General features: G+C 36.4%; 1 protein-coding gene across 3 annotated transcripts in view; it reads left to right on the top strand.

The window, feature by feature from the left end:
• C2CD5 (C2 calcium-dependent domain containing 5) overlaps positions 1-12,029 on the top strand; it is a 103,135-nt gene extending 91,106 nt beyond the window's left edge. For all 3 annotated transcript variants that reach the window (XM_008579226.1, XM_008579225.1, XM_008579227.1), the window contains one exon: positions 10,688-12,029. In XM_008579226.1, the coding sequence (XP_008577448.1) occupies positions 10,688-10,816 (129 nt within the window). In that variant the 3' untranslated portion in view covers positions 10,817-12,029. The remainder of the gene's footprint in view (positions 1-10,687) is intronic.
• The last annotated feature ends 8,570 nt before the right edge of the window (positions 12,030-20,599 follow it).

Genomic DNA, 20,599 nt, shown 5'->3' with positions numbered 1-20,599 from the left:
TCAATTCCTAGGTATTTTATTTTTTTGGTGGCTATTGTGAATGGGCAGGCTTTCTTGATTCTTCCATGAACATTTTGAAGTACGCTCATACCACGTTTTCTTTCTCCATTCATCTGGTGATGGACATTTACACTGATTCCGTACCTTGGCTATCGTGACTATTGCTGCAACAAATATGGGTATGCAAATATCTCTTTGACATATATTTCCTTTGGATATATGTATATATATATATATATACACCCAGTAGTGGGATTGGTGGATGATGTGGTAATTTTATTTTTAATTTCTTGAGGAACCTCCATACGGTTTTCCATAATGGCTGTATTAATTTACATTCCCACCAACAGTGTGTAAGAATTTCCTTTTTTGTATGCATCTTTGCCAACATTTATTATTTTTTATCTTTTTGATAATAGCCATTCTAACTGGGGTGAAATGATATCTCGTTGCAGTTTTGATTTGCATTTCCCAATGCTTAGTGATGAGCACTTTTTCATATATTTGTTGGTCATTTGTATGTCTTCTTTTGAGAAATGTCTTTAGATCATTTGCTTATTTTTTAATCAGATTGTGTTTTTGCTATTGAGTTTCTTGGGTTCCTTGTATGTTCTGGATATTAACCACTTATCAGATATATGGTTTGCAAATATTTTCTCCCATTCTGTGGGTTGTCTCCACTCTGTTATTTCCTTTGCTGTGCAGAAGCCTTTTAGATTGATATAATCTCATTTGTCTATTTTTGCTTTTGTTGCCTGTGCTATTGAGGTCTTATCCATAAAATCTTTGCCCAGACCAACATCCTGCAGCATTTCCTCTATGTTTTCTTCTAGTAGTTTCATAGTTTTGGGTTTTGCACTTGTCTTTAATTCATTTTGAGTTAATTTTTATGTATGGTGAAAGTTAGGAGTCTCATTTCATTCTGTATGTGGATATCAGTTTTCTCAGCACCATTTATTGAAGTTACTGTCCTTCCCATAATGTATGTTTTTGGTGCTTTTGTTGAAAATTAGTTGACTGTAAGTATGTGGGTTTATTTCTGGATTCTCAATTCTGTTCCATTGATCTGTGTGTCTGGTTTTATGCCAGTACTATGATGTTTTGGTTACTGTAACTTTGTAGTATGTTTTAAGGTGAGGTGGTGTGATTTTTCCAACTCAAGATTTCTTTGGCTATTCAGGGTCTTTTTTGGCTCCATGTGAATTTTAGGATTATTTTTTCTATTTCTGTGAAGAATGTCATTGGTATTTTGATGGGGATTACATTGAATCTATAGATTGCTTTGGTAGTATAGACATTCTCACAATATTAGTTCTTCCAATTCATGAACATGGGATGTCTTTCCAGTTTTTTGTGTCCTCTTTAATTTCTGTTATCAGGAAATAAAAGTGTTTTATAGTTTTAATTGTAGAGATCTTTCACCTCCTCGACTACATTTATTCCTAGGTATTTTATTTTTTGTAGCTATTGTAAATGGAGTTGCTTTCTGGGTTTCTTTTTCTTTGTTGTTAGTGTACAAAAATACTGCTTTTTGTATGTTGATTTTGTGTCTGCAACTTTACTGAATTTGGTTTTCAGTTCTAAGAGATTTCTGATGGAGCTTTTAGGATTTTCTATACATAAGATCATGTCTGGAAGCAGGGACAATTTGATTTCTTCCTTTCCAGTTTGGATGCCCTTTCTTTCTTTCTTTTTTTTTTCTTTTTTGCCTAATGCTCTGGTTAGGACTTTTCCAGTACTATGTTGAGTAAGAGCGGTGTGAGTGGGCATCTTTGTCTTGTCCTGGATCTTAGAAAGGAAAAGTTTTCAATTTTTCCTCATTTGGTATGGTGTTGGCTGTGGGTTTGTCATACATGACCTTTATTGTGTTGAGGTATATTCCTTCTTTGTCTAATTTCTTGAGAGTTTTTAACATGAAGGGATTTCATCAAATGCTGCTTCCACATCTCTTCATTCTGTTGATGTGGTATATCACATTTATCAATTTGCATATGTTGAACCATTCTAGCATCACTGAGACGAATCCCACTTGATCATGGTCAGTGATCCTTTTGATCTGTGGTTGGATTTGGTTTGCTAATATTTTGTTCAGCTTTTTTGCATCTGTGTTCATCAGGAATATTGGTCTGTAGTTTTCTCTTTTTGTTGTGTCCTTGTCTGGTTTTGGTATCAAGGTAATGCTAACCTCGTAGAATGAGTTTGGAAGAATTCCCTCACTTTCAATTTTTTGGAATAGTTTGAGAAGAATTGGTATTAGTTGTTCATTAAAAGTCTGGTAGAATTCAGCAGTGAAAACATCTAGTCCTGGGCTTTTCTTTGTTGGGAGACTCCCCTTCCTCCATTATCTTTTTTAATTGTGATATAATTCACATACTATAAAATTCATCATTTTGGAGCATGTAATTCAGTGGTTTTAGTGTAGTCACAAGATTGTACAACCATCACACTATCAAATTCTAGAACATTTTCATCATCCCTAAAACAAACCCCATACCCACTAGTTGTCATTTCTCATTTCCCCTGCTCCCTCCAGACTTAGACAAGCACTAATCTACTACTTCCTTTCTGTGTGGATTTGCCTTTTCTGGTTATTACATATAAATGCAGTCATACAATATGTGGCCTTTTATGTCTGGTTTCTTTTACTTAGCATACTGTTTTTGATACTCTTTCATGTAGTAGTAGCATGTATTCGTACTTCATTTAGCCCACTCCAGTCTGGCTTTTTCCTAGTGAAACTTCTGTGTTTACTAACCTCCTTGTAAAAATCTATCGACTAAGTCTCAGTCCTCATGGTTTTTTTTTTTTTTTTCCATTTATTTATAATTGACACATAATGATTGTACATCTTTATGAGATATAGTGATGTTTTAATACATGTATACAATGTGTGATAATCAAATTGGGGTATTGGCATATCTATTACCTCAGAATTAGTCATTTCTTTGTGATGAGAACATTCAAAATCTTCTAAAAAATGGGCAAAAGATCTGAATCAACATTTTTCAAAAGAAGTCATACTAAAGGCCAACAAGTAATGAAAAAATGCTCGAAATCACTAATCATCAGGGAAATGCAAATCAAAACCAAATAAGATATCACATCACTCCTGTTAGGATGGCTATTATCAAAAATACAAAAGATAACAAGTGTTGGTGAAAGTGTAGATAAAAGGGAACCCTTGCACGTTATAGGTGGGAATGTAAATTAGTACAGCAACTATGGAAAACAGTATGGAGGGTCCTCAAAAAATTAAAAATAAATCTACCATGTGATCCAGCAACCCCACTACTAGATGTATTTCCAAAGGAAATGAAATCAGTATGTCGAAGAGATATCTGCATACCCATGTTCATTGCAGCACTATTCATAATAGGCAAGATATGGAATTATCCTGTGTGTCCATCATCAGATGAATGGATAAAGAAAATAGTATCACTATGTAATACTATTCACCTGTAAAAAAGAATGAAACCCTATTATTTGCAGCAACATGGATGAGCCTGGAGGTCATTACATTAAGTAGAATAAGCCACGCACAGAAAGACAGTTACCTCATTATCTCACCCATTTGTGAAATCAAAAAAAGTTTATCTCATAGAAGTAGACAGTAGAATAGTGGTTACCAGAGACTGGGAAAGGGTAGTGGGGAGGGGAGGATGGGAAGAGGTTGGTCAAAGGATTGCAAAGTTACAGTTAGATAGGAGGAATAAGTTCTAGTATTTCATTACACAGTAGGGTGACTATAGGTAACAGTAATATTATATATCTCAAAGCAAGAAGAGAGTAGTTTGAACGTTCTCACCACAAAGAAATGATGGACGTCAGAGGGGAGACTTTAATACTGATTCAATCTCGTTAGTTGTTATTGGTTTGTCCAGGTTTTCTATTCCTTCCTGGTTCAATGTTGATAGGTTGTATGTGTTCAGGAATTTATTCATTTTCTCTAGTTTTTTTAGTTTGTTTTGGTAGCATATAGTTGCTCAAACAAGTCTCTAATGATCCTTTCTATTTTGGGTATCTGTTTTAAGTCTTTTTTGTTTGTTTCTGATTTTATTTTTTGGGTCTTTTCTCTTCTTATTTAGTCTAGCTGAGGGTTTTTTAATTTTGTTTATCTTTTCAAAAAACCAAATTTGTTTATATTTTGTATGTTTTGTCTCTATTTCTGCTCTGACCTTTATTATTTCTTTTGTTCTACTAATTTTGGGTTTGGTTTGTTCTTGTTCCTTTTCTAGTTACTTTAGGTGCATTATTAGTTCGTTTATTTGAAATCTTTTTATTTTTTGAAAGTAGGTGTTTATTGCTATAAACTTCTCTCTTAGTGCCGCTTTTGATGTATCCCATAGATTTTGGTATGTCATGTAGTTATTTTCACTTTTTTTCAAGAAATGAAAATTTTTTTTTCTTGATTTCATTGTTGACCTGTTGGTCATTGAGGATCATATTTAATTTTGGTGTGTTTGTACAGTTTTTTAAATTCCTCTTCTTATTGATGTCTAGCTTTATTCCGTTATGGTCAGAACAGATCCTTGACATTATTTTAATTTAAAAAAAATTTGTTGAGCCTTGTTTTGTGGTCTAACATATGGTCTGACCTGTAGAATGTTTTGTGTGCTGATGAGATGAATGTATATTCAGCAGCTGTTGGATGAAATGTTCTATAAATGTCTGTCAAGTCCATTTGGTCTATAGTGTGGTATAAGTCCCATGTTTCTTTGCTGATTTTTTTGTCTAGATGATCTGTCCAGTGCTGATAGTTGGGTGTTGAAGTCTTCATCTGTTCCTATATTGGGGTCTATCTCTCGCTTTAGATCTAACAGTAGTTTAATATATTTGGGTGTTCTGGTTTTGGGTGTGTATATGAGGATAATTCAGAAAGTTCATGGAAAAATGAAATTAAAAGGTGATGCAAATCTTTGCATGAACTTTTGGAAGACCTCTTATATATTTACAATTGTTATATCATCTTGTTGAATTGACCCCTTTATCATTATATGATTATCTCTTTGTGTCTTCTTATAGTTTTTGACTTAAGTTTTATTTTATCTGATATAGGTAAAGCTACTCCTGCTCATTTTTGGTTCTGTTTGCATGCAATGTCTTTTTTCATCCTTTTGCTTTCAGTCTGTATGTGTCTTTACAGGTGAAGTGAGTTTCTTGCAGGCAGCATATAGTTGGGTCTTGGTTTTTTTACTCATTCAGCCAGTCTATATCTTTTAATTGGGGAGATTTAATTCATTTACATTAAAGGTGATTATTGATAGGTGAGGTCTTACTACTGTTATTATATTCTGGTTGTTTTGTATATCCTTTGTTCTTTTCTTCCTCTCATTGTTATCTTTGTGGTTTTGTGGTTTTCTGTAGTGATAAGGTTTGATTCCTTTCTCTTTCTCATTTGTGTATCTGCATTACAGGTGAGTTTTATACTTTTGCATTTTTTTATGATGGTATTTATTGTCCTTTTCCTTCCAAATGTAGAACTTTCTTAAGTATTTCTTGTAAGGTCAGTCTAGTGGTAATAAATTCCCTGGTTTTTCTTGTCTGCTGAAGACTTTATTTCTCCTTCATTTCTGAAGGATAGCTTTGCTGAGTATAGTATTCTTGGCTGGCAGTATTTTTCTTTCAGCATTTTGAATATATCATTCATTCTCTCCTGGTCTATATAGTTTCTGCTGAGAAATCTGCTGTTAGTCTAAGGGGACTAACATGACTTGATGCCATTCTCCTGCTGTTTATAGAATTCTTGTTTTGTCTTTCACTTTTGACAGTTTGACTATAATGTGCCTCTGAGAGAACCTCATTAGGTTAAATCATTTGGGGAGTTTTTTTATTTTTGGTTTTTTAAAACTTTTATTGAATCATAATTTGATTATACATATTTTGGGGGTTCAGCATTGAAATATGTTGATAAAATCAATATTACTAACATATATATTGTTACAAATCATACTTATTCTTTATGCCCCTTGTCCAGTTTCTCCCTATCCCCCTCTACCTTCCCCCCACTTCTGATTACCCTAGATTTCTTCTCTACTTCTGAAAGACTAATGGTTACTCTGTTGATTTGTTGCCTAGATGACCTGTCCAATGCTGAGAGGCATGTTCAGGACCCCTACTATTATCCTAGAGCAGATGCTTCTTCTGTCACTCTGGAATGGGCTTTGTGGAGAGATATCTTTTTCTTTGGTCTCTGCTGGTGACCCTCCTTGTGTCAGTGCACTCCAGTGGCTGGTGGACCAACTGCGTGGTAGTTGTGGCATCTAGCTGCTTTCACGGCAGCCGTGGTTATGGTGGTGGCTGTGGTGAGCCACCCACATGGAGGTGATATTTTTGGTATGCTTCTTGGTGCTGGCAGTGTACCTGGTTGTTGGGGGGGGGGGTTCCAGTCCTTGCTCCATGCCTCAGGACCCTGGGCAGGCCCTGAGGCGTTGGCTATGTGCCTGATTGCAAGTGGGGGTCTGGTCCTCAGATCCTTGCCTCAGGTCCCCAGGCAGGCCCTGAGGCACTGGCAGTGTGCCTGGTTGTGTGTGTGTCGGGGGTATGGTCCCCAGGCCCGGAGGTGCTGGTGATTTGCCTGGGCTGGAACTAATTTTTTGTCTTTTGCTTATTTCTAAATTGGGGGAACTTCTTGTGGGGACCAGTACATGAGCTATGTGGTTTAGCCAAATTGCTGCTTTGCTGATGATTCCCTAGGGAAGGCCTTTTGTGCAGCTCAGATTTTAATGGTTGAGTTTATAGGTACGTCCAATTCTTCAGAGACCCAGTGAACCTGGGTTGTTTAGAAACTCTGATCTGGGCCTGAGTCTTTTCATCAAACTGCACTCCATGCAGTTCTATATTCCTAACCAGTCTCCTCTGAGTGCTCTTTCGGTGATTGGGGTGCCAGTCAGCTGTCCTTGCTGTTCCCCAGTGTTCCCCTAGTGGGCTCATCTCCCCCACCACCCATGCTGCAAACACTTCCCATGATATGGGCCATGCACCAGTCCCTTGTGATGACTCACCAGCCTCTGAGTGGCTCCTTTTTTTCAGTTGTTGTGACTCCTCACTCCTATGTGGGTCCACTTGGCCCAGGGGCCACCAAGGCCCTCTTCTTCCCTGCTGCCTCCAAGCAACTTCATCCAAAGGGCACAGCTGTGGCTTTTGCCAGCTCCTGCTCCATGCACTCAGTAGCTCCAGCCTTAAAGCAGCCATGGCACAAAATGGTCAGAGCAGTTTTTTCTTTCTTTCATAATGGCTTCTCCCACCTTCATAAACTCCATAGGTATCTCCTTCTCTTCCCCTGAGCTCTAGTGGCCCCAGCTTGGCTGTTGTTGCTTTTTTATAGTTGTAAATTGGTTGGTTAGTGGGAGAGAGAGACACTGGGGACTGTCAGAATTCTGCCATCTTGACCAGAAGCCCTATTTGGGGAGTGTTGAGCTATTTTTTTAGTAAATAGGTTTTGTATGTCTTTCTTATTTCTTCTCCTTCTGGAACTCTCATAATGCAAATATTTGTTTGCTTAATGGTGTCCCAAAGTCCTGTAGGCTTTCTTCATTGAAATTTTTTTATATATATCTGACTGGATTATTTCAAAACACCTGCCTTCAAGTTCAGAAATTCTCTTTTGCTTGATCTAGTCTGTTGTTGAAACTGTGGATTGTATTATTTGTTTCATTCATTGAATTTTTTAGCTCTAAAATTTCTGTTTGATTCTTTTTTCTATCTCTTTGTTGAATTTCTCACACAGATTGTGTATTTTCTAATTTCATTGAATTATTTGTTTTTATTCTATTTATTGCTGAGTTTTTAAAAGATTATTATTTTTAATTTCTTCTCAGGCATTTTGTAAATATTCTTTTCTTTGGGGGTCTGTTACTGGACACTTACTGTGTTCCTAGGGGGTGTCATGTTTCCTTGCTTTTTCATGTTTATGTCCTTACATTGATATTTGCCCATCTAGTGGAAAGCCACTTGTCTCAAGTTTGTGGAGTAGATTTAGTTGGGGTAGACTTTTTCCTGTACATTGGTCCTAGGATGTTAGGTGGGTGGGGTATGTTGGCTTTGGTACTGGGTAGACTCAGTAGTGTGGTGTCTCTGTAGTTTCTTCGGCTGTAATCCTCATCATGATGTCTGCTGTTGCCTCAGGTTCCTGTACTGCAGGAGTTTGTGATGGTGGTGGTATGGCTTTCCTGGGATGGGGGTGCCAAGCTGTTTTTGGGTTGGCACATTTGGGTGTGGTGGGCCGGCAGGGCATGTGGCAGGCTCAGGAGTGTGCAGGGGTCACTGTTGGGTTGGCTGTCAGGCTGGATGCAGATGTGGCCAGACAGTTGGCTGTGCAGCAGTGTCTGTGGGAGGCAGGGTTGCCACTATGCTTATTGTCAGGATTGGCACAGGTTTGCACAGGCATAGCAGGTTGGCTATTTATTCAGCTGCTTCTTTACTGTGCTGTCTGCATGTTCCCCTGTGGGGGAGGTGCCACCTGGGTTTGGATGTCACGTCTTGGTCATTCCGTCAGGCCTAGGCTTCATGCAACTGGTATAATGGTACTGCAGGCACCTGTGTGGATGTGGTAGAATCTAATATCTTCTTATGCAATAAAACTCATGCTTCTTAATAGGTCATATGAGGTGGCCCATAAGTTGGCTTCTTTCTACCTCTTCAGACTTTTTTTTTTTTTGGTGGCTGGCCAGTTTGGCAATCCAAACCCTTGACCTTGGTGATACAAAACTGTGCTCTAACCAACCGAGGTAACCAGCCAGCCCTCTTCAAATTCTTTGTTCACCTTTCAATATATATATACCCTATCCTCAAAGTATATTGAATTGTTTAGTTTTTTAAGTCAACTATGCTTTTTCTTGTTTTCAGCTCTTTGTAAGGTGTTGATATTATTAACTATTTTTTTAAGTGAGAAAACTGAGACTAGAGAACTTCTAGAATTACACCCCAGATTTCTTTGGTTCCAAATGCTTTATGTCTCCCCACCAGTGACCTTCTCCCTCTATGCCCAGATAATAATTGTGAAGTACTGATCTCCACTTATATACACACATCATATCGGGTGCCATACTTTATGTAGTTTAGTTTTTCTTTCACTTTTATTATATTGTGAGATTTTGCCTATACACAAAAAACAAAAAATTTCTTAACACCCTTATACCCAACACTGAGCTTAAGAGATAAAATCTTAAAAATATAGTTGAAGCCTCTGTGGACCTCTTTCCTCTTTCCACTGAGTAAACCATCCTAATTTTGTTGTCACTCCTATAAATGCCCTAATATTTAAAAAATTATATATGTAAATAAATAGTCTTATTTTGTATTTAAAATGTTTTTAATGTATTTTTTGAATAGGTAGTATATGATTCAAAATTCAAAAAAGGCATTAAAAGAGTATATACAAAAAATCTCTTCTGTCTGTCCCAGCCAGTCATTTTTTTTCCCCACGTACAACCAAAGATATTAGTGTTTTTTTAAATATGTAACTTTTAAAGAGGTAACACTCCAGACTATGCAACATGCCAGAGAGATTAGAGACACAGACAAGCAAATATATATTTTTTATTCTCCTCTTTTTACATAAATGATAGCATTACTATATATATCATTCCATAGCTTGCTCTTTTACTTAATTTTTATTAGTCATTGTTCCATTTCAGGGCATAAAGATTATCCTCATTGTTAAAACCACATACTGCTCCATGGTATGGATTAACCATAATTTAACTAGTTTCCTACTGATGGACGTTTAGATTGTTCAGCAGTAGTATGTTATGCTAATACATACAATGCTACAAGAACACTGTAAGCAGTTAGCGCAAGTGTGAGTATATCTTTAGGAAAAATTTGTTAAAATAGAATTGTAGATCAAGGCGTGTACCTTTGTAATTTTCATAGATAATGTTAAAATTTCCATCCAGGATTATTTTGCACATTCTTTAGCTTTATATAATTGTATAAATGGTTTCATATTGGGTATATCATTTTACAGATTGTTTTTGTTAATTTATCAAGACATTTATGAGATTTATCCATATTGGTAGAGTTTATGTCATTTATTTTCACTTCTGCGTGTTATTTCAGGCATGAATATTCCACAATTTCTTATTTGTTTCCACAACTTATTTTTATTTCCCTCTTTATATGGGCATTTAGATTATTTCAAGTATTTTGCTGTTACCAATATGCTGCAGTGAAAAGTCACGTATTAATCTTTGTTGTACACATGTTCAATATATACATATATTGCCTGAAGAAATATATATATATATATGTAATTGGTGGATCACAGAGTGTGATCTTTTTCAGTTTTATGAGTTATTGCCAAATTGCTTTCCAAGGTGGTTGCACTTCCTCCAGCAGCATTAAGTGTGTTGCTATCGCCCCATGTCTTTGTTGGCACTTGGTAATATTTGACTTTTACATATTTTTCTGCCAATATGTATGAAATAGTATCTCATTGTCATTTTAACTTGTATATCTCTGATTAATGGTATGCTTGAATTCTTTTTATATATCCATGGGCTTTTTGAGTTTTCTTTCCTGTGAATGCCCTCTTATTCTTTTCTCATTTTTCTATTGGGCTGTTTGTCTTTTTCCTAATGATTTTTAACCCTGTACTTTTTGGCTATACAACATTGTCCCTTGTGTAACAGAAAAGTATGAGCATTTTGTTGAATGCAACCAAACCTATCCTTTTTGTTTTTCCTAGGCACAGTGTCTTATAAATGTAAGTGGTGACGCAGTGGTTTTTGTTCGTGAATCTGACTTAGAAGTGGTGTCAACTCAGCAACCTACTGCCACTTGCCAGCCGTCATGCACGGGAGAAGTTACAACCTGAATCAAATTAGGAAGAGCTCAACTAAGTGAAATTCATCTGTCTCCATTGTATTGTTATAAATTATCTTTGTAGATTTAAGAATATTGAACTTAATTTGAGATAATTAAGAAGGAATTAGCACATTTTGAGCAGATTTGATTTGCCTGAAATCTCTTGGAAGCATGAGAATTTTCTAATCTTGATGTTTTCTTTGCCTGGTGTAGACAGACAGGCCCGTGGAATCTTGACCCTTCAGTATGTTAGGATAAATTTCTAAGAGAACTGTAGCAAAGATGGGAGCTATTTGTAATTTATGTTGATTTTAATAAAATCATAATTTAAAAAATGAGAAGGGAGGATAGTCAGGAAACTAGGATAGGGTAGCTAGACAGGATAGCTACCTTAATGTAATTTGAAAAACTAAGGAAGAAGTTCACAAATTGGTAGTGAATAAGCAGTCTGATCGGAGAAGTATGTGGGGAAAAATAGAGAAAAGGTTTCAGAAAACTCTGCATTTCTTAATGTGTTTTGTTTTGGTGAGAAATTTGGTAACAGCTGAAACAGGAAAGTATTTCAGCCATCTTTTGAAAAGAAGTTAAAAGTCTGCAACTTGTATTTGTAATTCATCCCAACTACTGTAAAAGAAAAATTACTTTATCAGAGCTGGTGTTCTTTCATTGAAAATTTTAATAATATCTCTAAGAAGGGGGGAAATTCTTATATAATTTTATAACTTGCCACACTTGAGTTAGTATTTAATGTTTAGAAGAGGCTCCATTTCAACTGAGAAGAAAACTTCAATGAATTTTGTTGAAGTAATAAAAATATAGTTGATCTTGTAGGAACATTAGTTATTTTCTAATAAAATTATATTGCACTCCTTCCAAATAAACAGAATTTTAGTAATGTCTTGGGGATTTTTGATGGTGAGTTAGACTGTATTTGGCATGGAATTTGGAAATATAACTTGAATGTAAATATGCTGCAAATATGTTGAATACAAAGAAATACTTTCTCTGTCAATGCCAAATGGCCACTGTAAATGAACCTTCAATATTACATTCCTACTTTGCATCATAAAATGTCTTTATAAAAATCATGATTTTGTTCTCCCAGGACAGCAAACTGCCCTAAAGATTGAGTCATTTTCTTGTTATCACAGGTGTCAATATTATTTTGTATTTTGTTTATAATTTTATTTTTTAAATAAAATATTTATAAAGATAAACTTCAATATTCCTAAGTGTCTTTTTGCATCCTTGATATAGTACTGTCTGTTTTCTGAATCACTTTCCATCTGATCATCTCCATTCCTTCAGTTAATGAACATCTGTTGAGCGCCTTGGTTTCGGTTTTGGAGATGTGTGTATGTGTATGGAGGCACTTTCATTGTTTTGGGCTAGGCAGGTATTCATTCAAAAATTATTTATTGAATGCCTACTAGATGGCTGGGCAGTTTTATGCAGTGAACAGAACATAATTTCTTGTTCTCATAGAGCTTACAGTCAGTGACTATCCAAGTAAATAATTTGTGAAGTATGCCTGTAGTGTTTTAATAATTTCTAATATTTATTAATGCTTACTGTGTACCAGGCAGTCAAATAAAATTTTTATTAACCCTTTAAATCTTCATAGAAACCCTATTGTTAAGTACCATTTTGTCATTGAGGAAGCTGAGTGGATAGTTTGTGTGTTACCCAAAAGCACAATAAATAATGGAGCCAAGATTCAAGCACAGGCAGTCTGACTCTAAAACTTACACTAATAAGTGAGAAGACGTGTGTTACTTGGAATGAAGGTAGTTTCCTGTAGGAGATGGTATTTGAGCTCAATCAAGGAAAATAGTTCACTGAAATTGATTTTGTTCATAGTTTTACTCATCCATCCATCCATTTGTTCATCCATCCATTTCTCTATTCAGCAGCTATTTTGTGATTGCCTAGTATGTCCCAGAGTCCTTTCTAGGCAGAGGAATAATAATATAGCTGTTTGTAAGCAAAACCATTAAGATTTTATGCACTGCCCACCATGCTGACTCCTACTTAACCTCATTTGTTTGTTTCACTGACCAATTATATATCAATGTTAGGGCAAGCTGTAAAAGGAATGTAGGTTTTGGGGAATGAATGATTTATTACAGCAGATGGTGTTAGTGGTGTCCGTAGTCTCAGTGCTAACATCACAAGACCCCTCCACCTCATGAATCACGCGATCCCTGGTGAATGATGTTAACTTATTTTTCTTAAGATGTTTCCTTGAATATATTTTTAGTAACAGGGGCTTTTGCTACATAAACGTTGTTTAACTCCAGAGAACTGGAGCTCTAATCTTCTGTAAACATCTGATTCTTCACTGTGTGTGGCTTTCCTATATGTAAGTCACCCCCATTAATATCTCATTACTGAATGGACCTACCCACTTCCTTCTTTGGTCTCAAAGAACCGTCTCAATTTCAAGGGCATTATATTTAACCCACTCCTTGCACAGTAGTGAGTGCTGTTTTGGGGCCATGTCCTGCACAGGTATGTTAATGCTAAGACTTAATCCATAAAACAAGCTGGGTGGCATTATCTCCTTTTTAGTATAAACAATTGTATATTCAACAGAGACCCAAATTGATTTGTCAAAGCTGGAGTTTCTAGCCACTCAGCCTTGCTGCCTGTGCTCATGTGGGCCTGTTTGTTCACGTGGGTTACATTTGAAGCTCATGCTAAGATTAGCTCCTTCCAGAAAGGCTAATGTTACCCTATACCTCAAGAGCTGCTGCTGTTCACTGTGTGTATTCCCCCAGAAAAATCATCTGAAGTGGATGTGCTGGAGCTTATTCTTTTGGAAACACTGAGGGCATTTACAGCATGCTTCATATCTCCATCCTTCATCGCTGCTCCAAATGTAAACACCACAATTTAAGCAATACCTCTATGTTAAATTAGCTAAAGTCACTGTCTCACTTCCTCCACCTTCTGCTCTTCCCATTTCCTGCTCTGCCCCCAAATTTGAATATGCCAATAATCCAAGTATTGGATTGCAGTATTGCAGTATTGGATAGTTGGCAAAAGTGGGGGTTTTTTTCCTTCTTTTTTTAAGTCATATGCGTAGAATGTTTCATAAATGCATAAATGGGATCAAATACACAGTATTTAAATAGAGCAGTTTTTTAAAAAACGTTTTTGCCAGCTTTTCCTTCTTCCCCGTCACGTCTCTCCCAATTCATGTTAATAACCTAGTATTTACCTTTACATATTTTTAAAAAGCTGATAAGTATAATTTACGTTCAGTAAAATCCATCAAAATGTACAGTTTGAATTTTGACAAGTAGATTTAGTCATGCAACCAAGATATAGAACATTTCCATCACCAAGAAAGTTTTCTTCTTTTCCTTTGCAGCCAGTCTACTTCCCCTTCCATGGAAATGGGATCTTGTGCTTGGCAACTTGACAACATAATGCTTTTGCAATGCATCTATGCATGGACAACATTTTGGCTAGCATGAATAGAGCTTTTTCATCTGAGTTTGCACTTCTCTGTGAAATTTGCAATTTCTGTTATATGAGGTTGACTTTTTCTTGATCGGCCCTGTGTGTGACAAGTTTTTCTTTTATTTTGTTGTCTATCCATGCAGTTTATGGCAGTGTTTACCATATCTAGACTTTTAATTTTATTATGGACTATGTGACTATCTTTCCTTTTTAGGTTCCCTTAGGTGAAATGATGTCCCTTCTCCCCTTGATTTTTTGGGCTATCTTGAGGGTTCATCAGATTTAACACATCCTAAATTGCTCTAATCTCAGTGGCTCCCCACCAAACTTGCTATCTTTCAGTATTATTTCCATAAGTGTCATGACTACTTCACCAGTTTTAGCTTGAGCAGAAACCTGGGGGATCCGAAGTCATGCTCTTTCCACTACATCACACCTAGTCTCACAGAACCAGATGCATAAAGATGGGGAGATTTGAAAATGTGTATTGTGTAAAAGCAACATATTCATTTACAAACACTCTGGTAGGATTTTTATTTTCCCCCCAGGGAAGCATCTTTTACAGGGTACCTTGAGAATCTGAGCTAAGCTCTGAAACTTTTCCCCAGAAAAATAAGCACACACATGAAAATTTTCATACTACTTCAGGAGGTTTATTGAAACTGCTTCATTGACCTCTGGCCAAATGAGCCAGGCTGAAGATGTTACGAATGATTGATGAAATGCTATCCTAAAAAGTTTGGCTTGTTTCCTGGTAGAAAAGCCAAAGTATTTTAAAGACTATATGTATTTTTTAAAATTATTTTTTTGAAAAATTTTTCTTGACAAAAAATTGTACATATATTTACTGTGCAACATGTTTTGAAATATGTATATATTGTGGGGTGACTAATGAGCTAATTAGCATACCTCACATACTTATCATTTTTTGTTGAGACCACTTAAAATCTACTCTCAGCAATTTTCAAGAATTCAATACATTGTTATTAACTCTATTCACCATGTTGTACAATACTGTAGACCTCTTGAACTTATTCCTCCTGTATAATTGAAGTTTTGTACCCTTTGCCCAGTATCTTCCCAGCGCCCTGCCCCTGTGAACCACCATTCTACTCTCCCCTTCTATGAGATCAATTTTTACAGTATTTGACTTTCTATGCCTGGTTTATTTCACTTAAGAATGTCCTCCAGTTTCGTGGATGTCATAAGTGACTTGATTTCCTTTTTTTAAAGTCTGGATGGTATCTCATTTTGTATATGCACTACATTTTCTTTATCTATTCATCCATTGGTGGACTCTTAGGTTGATTTCACATCTTAGCTATTGTGAATAATGCTGCAATGAACATGGGAGTGTGGATATCTCTTTGACATGCTGATTTCATAACTAGTAGTGAGATTGGTGGATCATATGATAGTTGTATTTTTAACTTTTTGAGGAAACTCCAGACCGTTTTCCATAATGGCTGTACTGGTTTACACTCCCATTGACAGTGTGCAAGGGTTTCCTTTTCTTCACATGCTTTCCAACACAGACTACATTTTTAAATATAAAAAATAGAAATATAAGAAAGGTTCCTCTGCTCTTTGAAAGTAAGAGTGTTATGTCTGTACATATTCTTTTAAATAAACATTTGTTCACTGGAGTAAAAAAAAAACAACTATTACTAAATATTAAAAAAAAACTCTCAAAATATCTATGGTAGGCAGAAAAACCAACCCCCAAAGATGTTCATGTCTTAATCTCCTGTGAATATATTACATGACAGTAGAACAGGATTTTGCAGATTTAAGGTTAAGGACCTTGAGATGGTGAGATTATCCTGGTTTATCTGGGAGGGTCCTAGAATTTGGTCACATGAATCATTAGAAGTGGAAAAGAGCTGTAGAAGAGGAGGCCAGAGAGATTCTATGTGAGGTGCACTTGACCTGCCATTACTGATTTTGAATAAGGAGGAAGAGGGCTACAAACCAGGAAATGTGAGTTGCCTCTAGAATGCTGGGAATGGCCCTCAGCCAGAAAGGAAATGGGGATCTCAGTTTTACACCACCAGGAACTGAATTCTGCCGAGAATTTGAATAAGCAAGGAAACAGATTCTCTCCTACGGTCTCTAGAAAGGAACACAGTCCTACTGGTGGCTTGATTACAGCCTGGTGACTCATGTCAGTTCTGGCCTTCTGAACTGTAATGTAGTAAGTTTTTGTTGTTTAAGCTGCTAAGGTTGTGTTAATTTTTTATGATAGAAATAAAAAGCTAACATAAATTCTTTTAAAAGTTAAACTATGGAGCCTGGCTGAGTGCACGCTGATCAGAGAGGTGCTCCCCCAGAGCGGCCCTAGTCCCATGGAGACCAAGTGCCCCACGGTGCCGGCACATGACCAAGCAGGTAGGCCTCGCCACCGCCAGACGCCATCCCCAGCCTGGCTGAGTCCACGCTGACTAGAGAGGCACCTCCCTGGAGACGCCTGAGACCCATGGAGACCACACACCCCAAAGCACCTGCGCATGACCAAGCAGGTAGGGCTTGCTGCTGCTGGACCACACCCCCAGCCCAGCCAAGTGCATGCTGACCAGAGAGTTGCCCCCTGGAGAAACCCAAGACCTGTGGCAACCACGTGCCCAAGGCGCCAGAGGGCAATCAAGCAGACACTGAGGCAGCTGTGCCAAATTGGCAGCCACAGCGGGATCCTAGACAGACAATAGTGTTGAACCAGTGGACCATGAAATCCCCTGCCACAATGACTAAACATCAAAGGAAAGATACCAGAAATATGAAAAATCAGGAAAGTACACCACCAAAGGGTAATAACTCTCAAGCTCTAGATCCTATAGAACAAGAAGCCCCTGAAATGTCTGACAAGGAATTTTGAGTGATAATTCTAAGGAAACTGAATGAGATACAAGAAAACTCAGCTAGGCAACATGATGAGATGAGGAAAAGTATACAGGACCTGAAAGAAGAAATGTACAGGGAAATCAATGCCGTGAAAAAGAATGTAGCAGAGCTTACTGAGCTGAAGAATTTATTCAACCAAATAAAAAACACAACAGAGAGTTTAACCAGCAGGCTTGCAGAAGCAGAAGAAAGAACTTCTGACCTTGAAGATGGGCTGTATGAAATAACACAGGCAGACAAAAAAAAGAAAAGAAAAAACAATTAAAAGCATTGAAGAAAATCTAAGAGAGATATCAGACAACATTAAGTGCTCAAATATCCAAGTAATGGGTATTCCAGAAGGGGAGGAAAAAGGAGATTGCATTGAAAACATATTCAACAAAATAATGGCAGAGAACTTCCCAGGTATAGGAAAAGACACAGATCTTCAGATGCAGGAAGCTCAAAGATCTCCAAATGTATTCAACCCAAAAAGGTCTTCTCCAAGACATGTTATAGTCAAATTGGCAAAAGTCAAAGACAAAGAAAGAATCTTAAAAGCTGCAAGAGAGAAGCATCAAATTACCTATACGGGAGCCCCAATCAGACTAACATCAGACTTTTCACCACAAACCCTAAAAGCCAGAAAGGAATGGGATGATATATTCAAAATACTAAAAGACAGAGATTGCAAGTCAAGAATACTCTACCCCACAAGGCTATCCTTCCGAAATGAAGGGCAAATTGCACATTTCTCAGATGAACAAAAACTGTAGGAGTTCACTACCACATGACCACACTTACAAGAAATTCTCAAGGGAGTACTGGGTTTGGTATCTGAAAAATAACTGCCACTGCCATAAGAACTCAAGAAATATCAAAACCCATTAGTAAAATAAAAATAGCAACAATGAAAAGAAATTTTTTTTTTATCTACAACCCTAGGAACCAACAGATACAGAAAACAAACAATAAATCAGGAAGAAAGGAACAAAAGACACTTAAGACATCCAAACAAAAATCAATAAAATGTTAGGAGTAAATCAACACTTTTCAATAACAACTCTTAATGTAAAAGGATTAAATTCCCCAATCAAAAGACACAGACTGGCTTACTGGATTAACAAGGAGGACCCAACTATATGCCGCCTTCAATAGACCCACCTCACCTATAAAGACTCACATAGACTAAGAGTGAAAGGATGGAAAAAGATTTACCATGCAAACAGAAATGAAAAATGAGCTGGAGTAGCTATTCTTATATCTGATAAAATAGACTTTAAACTAAAAACCATAAAAAAAGATAATGAGGGCCACTACATAACGATAAAAGTATTGATCCATCAAGAAGACATAACAATCAAAAATATATACACATCCAATGTCAGAGCAGCCAGATTTATAAAGCAAAGTCTATTAGACCTTAAGAAGGAAATAGACACTAATACCATAATAGCAGGGGACCTGAACACCCCACTGTCAATATTGGACAGATCATCTAGGCAAAGAATCAGCAGAGAAACACAAGATCTAAACAACACTCTAGACCAATTGGACTTGGCAGATATCTACAGAACATTCCATCCAACAACCTCAGAATATTCATTCTTCTCATCAGCACATGGATCATTCTCTAGGATAGATCACATTGTATATCACAAATCAAGTCTCAACAAATTCCAAAAAAGTTGGAATTATCTCATGTATTTTTTCAGACCACAACGAATTAAAATTAGAAATCAATAACAAATGAAATTCTGGAAACTATACAAACACATGGAAATTAAACAGCATTCTACTTAATGACATATGGGTCCAAGAAGAAGTCAAACAGGAAATCAAAAAATTTAGTGAAACTAATGAAAATAATGATACATCATACCAAAACCAGTGGGATACTGCAAAAGCAGTACTAAAGGGGAAATTTACCTCATTAAATGCTTATTTCAGAATAATGGAAAGATGGCAAGTGAACAACCTAACACTCGTCCTTAAAGAATTAGAAAAACAAAAACAATCCAAACCCAAAGTTAGAAATCATTAAGATCAGAGCAGAACTTAGTGAAATTGAAACTCCAAAAAACAATACAAAAGATCAACGAATCAAAAAGTTGGTTTTTTGAAAAGAAAGATAAAATTGAAAACCATTAGCATGGCTAACTAAAAAAAGAAGAGAGAAGATCCAAATAAAAAAAATTAGAAATGAAAAAGGTAATATTACAACCAATACCTTTGAAATACAAGAAATCATTTGAGACTACTACAAACAACTATATGCCAACAAATTTGAAAATCTGGAGGAAATGGATAAATTTCTGGATACACACAAGCTACCAAAACTGAGCCAAGATGATGTAGAAAATCTGAACAGACCAATAACAATTAAAGAGATTGAAGCTGTTATCAGAAGGCTCCCAACAAAGAAAAAGCCCAGGACCAGAAGGGTTCACAGCAGAATTCTACCAAACATTCAAAGAGGAATTGACACCAATTCTCTTCAAACTATTCCAAAGGATTGAAACAGAGGCAATTCTCCCAAACTCATTCTATGAAGTAAACATCACCCTGATACCAAAACCAGGTAAAGATGTAACCAGAAAAGAAAACTACAGGCCTTATATCCTTGATGAATATAGATGCAAAAATCCTTAATAAAATACTAGCTAACAGAATACAGCAACACATATGCAAAATTATATACCATGATCAAGCAGGATACATCCCAGGGATGCAAGGTTTGTTCAACATATGCAAATCAATAAATGTGATACACCATATTAATAAAATCAAACACAAGGACCATATAATCATCTCTATAGATGCTGAAAAAGCATTTGATAAAATTCAGCACTCATTCATGATAAAGACTCTCTACAAGTTAAGTATAGATGGAAAGTATCTCAACATAATTAAAACCATATATGATAAGGCCACTGCCAGTATCATTTTGAATGGGGAAAAGCTGAAAGCTTTTCCTTTAAGAACAGGAACTAGACAAGAATGCTCACTTTCACCACTCCTATTCAACATAGTGTTGGAAGTAGTAGCCAGAGCAATCAGAGAAGAGAAGGAAATAAAGGCATTCAGACTGGAAAAGGTGAAGTCAAACTGTCTCTGTTTGCAGATGACATGATCCTTTATATCAAACAGCCTAAAGCCTCTACAAAGAAACTCTTGCAGTTGATAAATGATTTCAGCAAAGTTGCAGGATACAAAATCAGCACACAAAAATCAGTAGCATTTCTATTCTCCAATAGTGAACATGCAGAAAGAGAAATCAAGAAAGCTTGCCTATTTACAATAGCCACCAAAAAAAAAAAAAAAAAACAAACTTAGGAATAGAGTTAACCAAGGATGTGAAAAATCACTATAATGAGAACTACAAACCACTGTTGAGAGAAATTAAAGAGGGCACAAGAAGATGGAAAGATATTCTTTACTCTTGGAT

The sequence above is a fragment of the Galeopterus variegatus genome, unplaced genomic scaffold (genome assembly GCF_000696425.1).
Source record: "Galeopterus variegatus unplaced genomic scaffold, G_variegatus-3.0.2 Scaffold1838, whole genome shotgun sequence".
NCBI classification, from domain to species: Eukaryota; Metazoa; Chordata; class Mammalia; order Dermoptera; family Cynocephalidae; genus Galeopterus; species Galeopterus variegatus.
The sequence above is the reverse complement of the archived record's forward strand: the minus strand, read 5'-3'. Positions and strand labels throughout refer to the sequence as shown.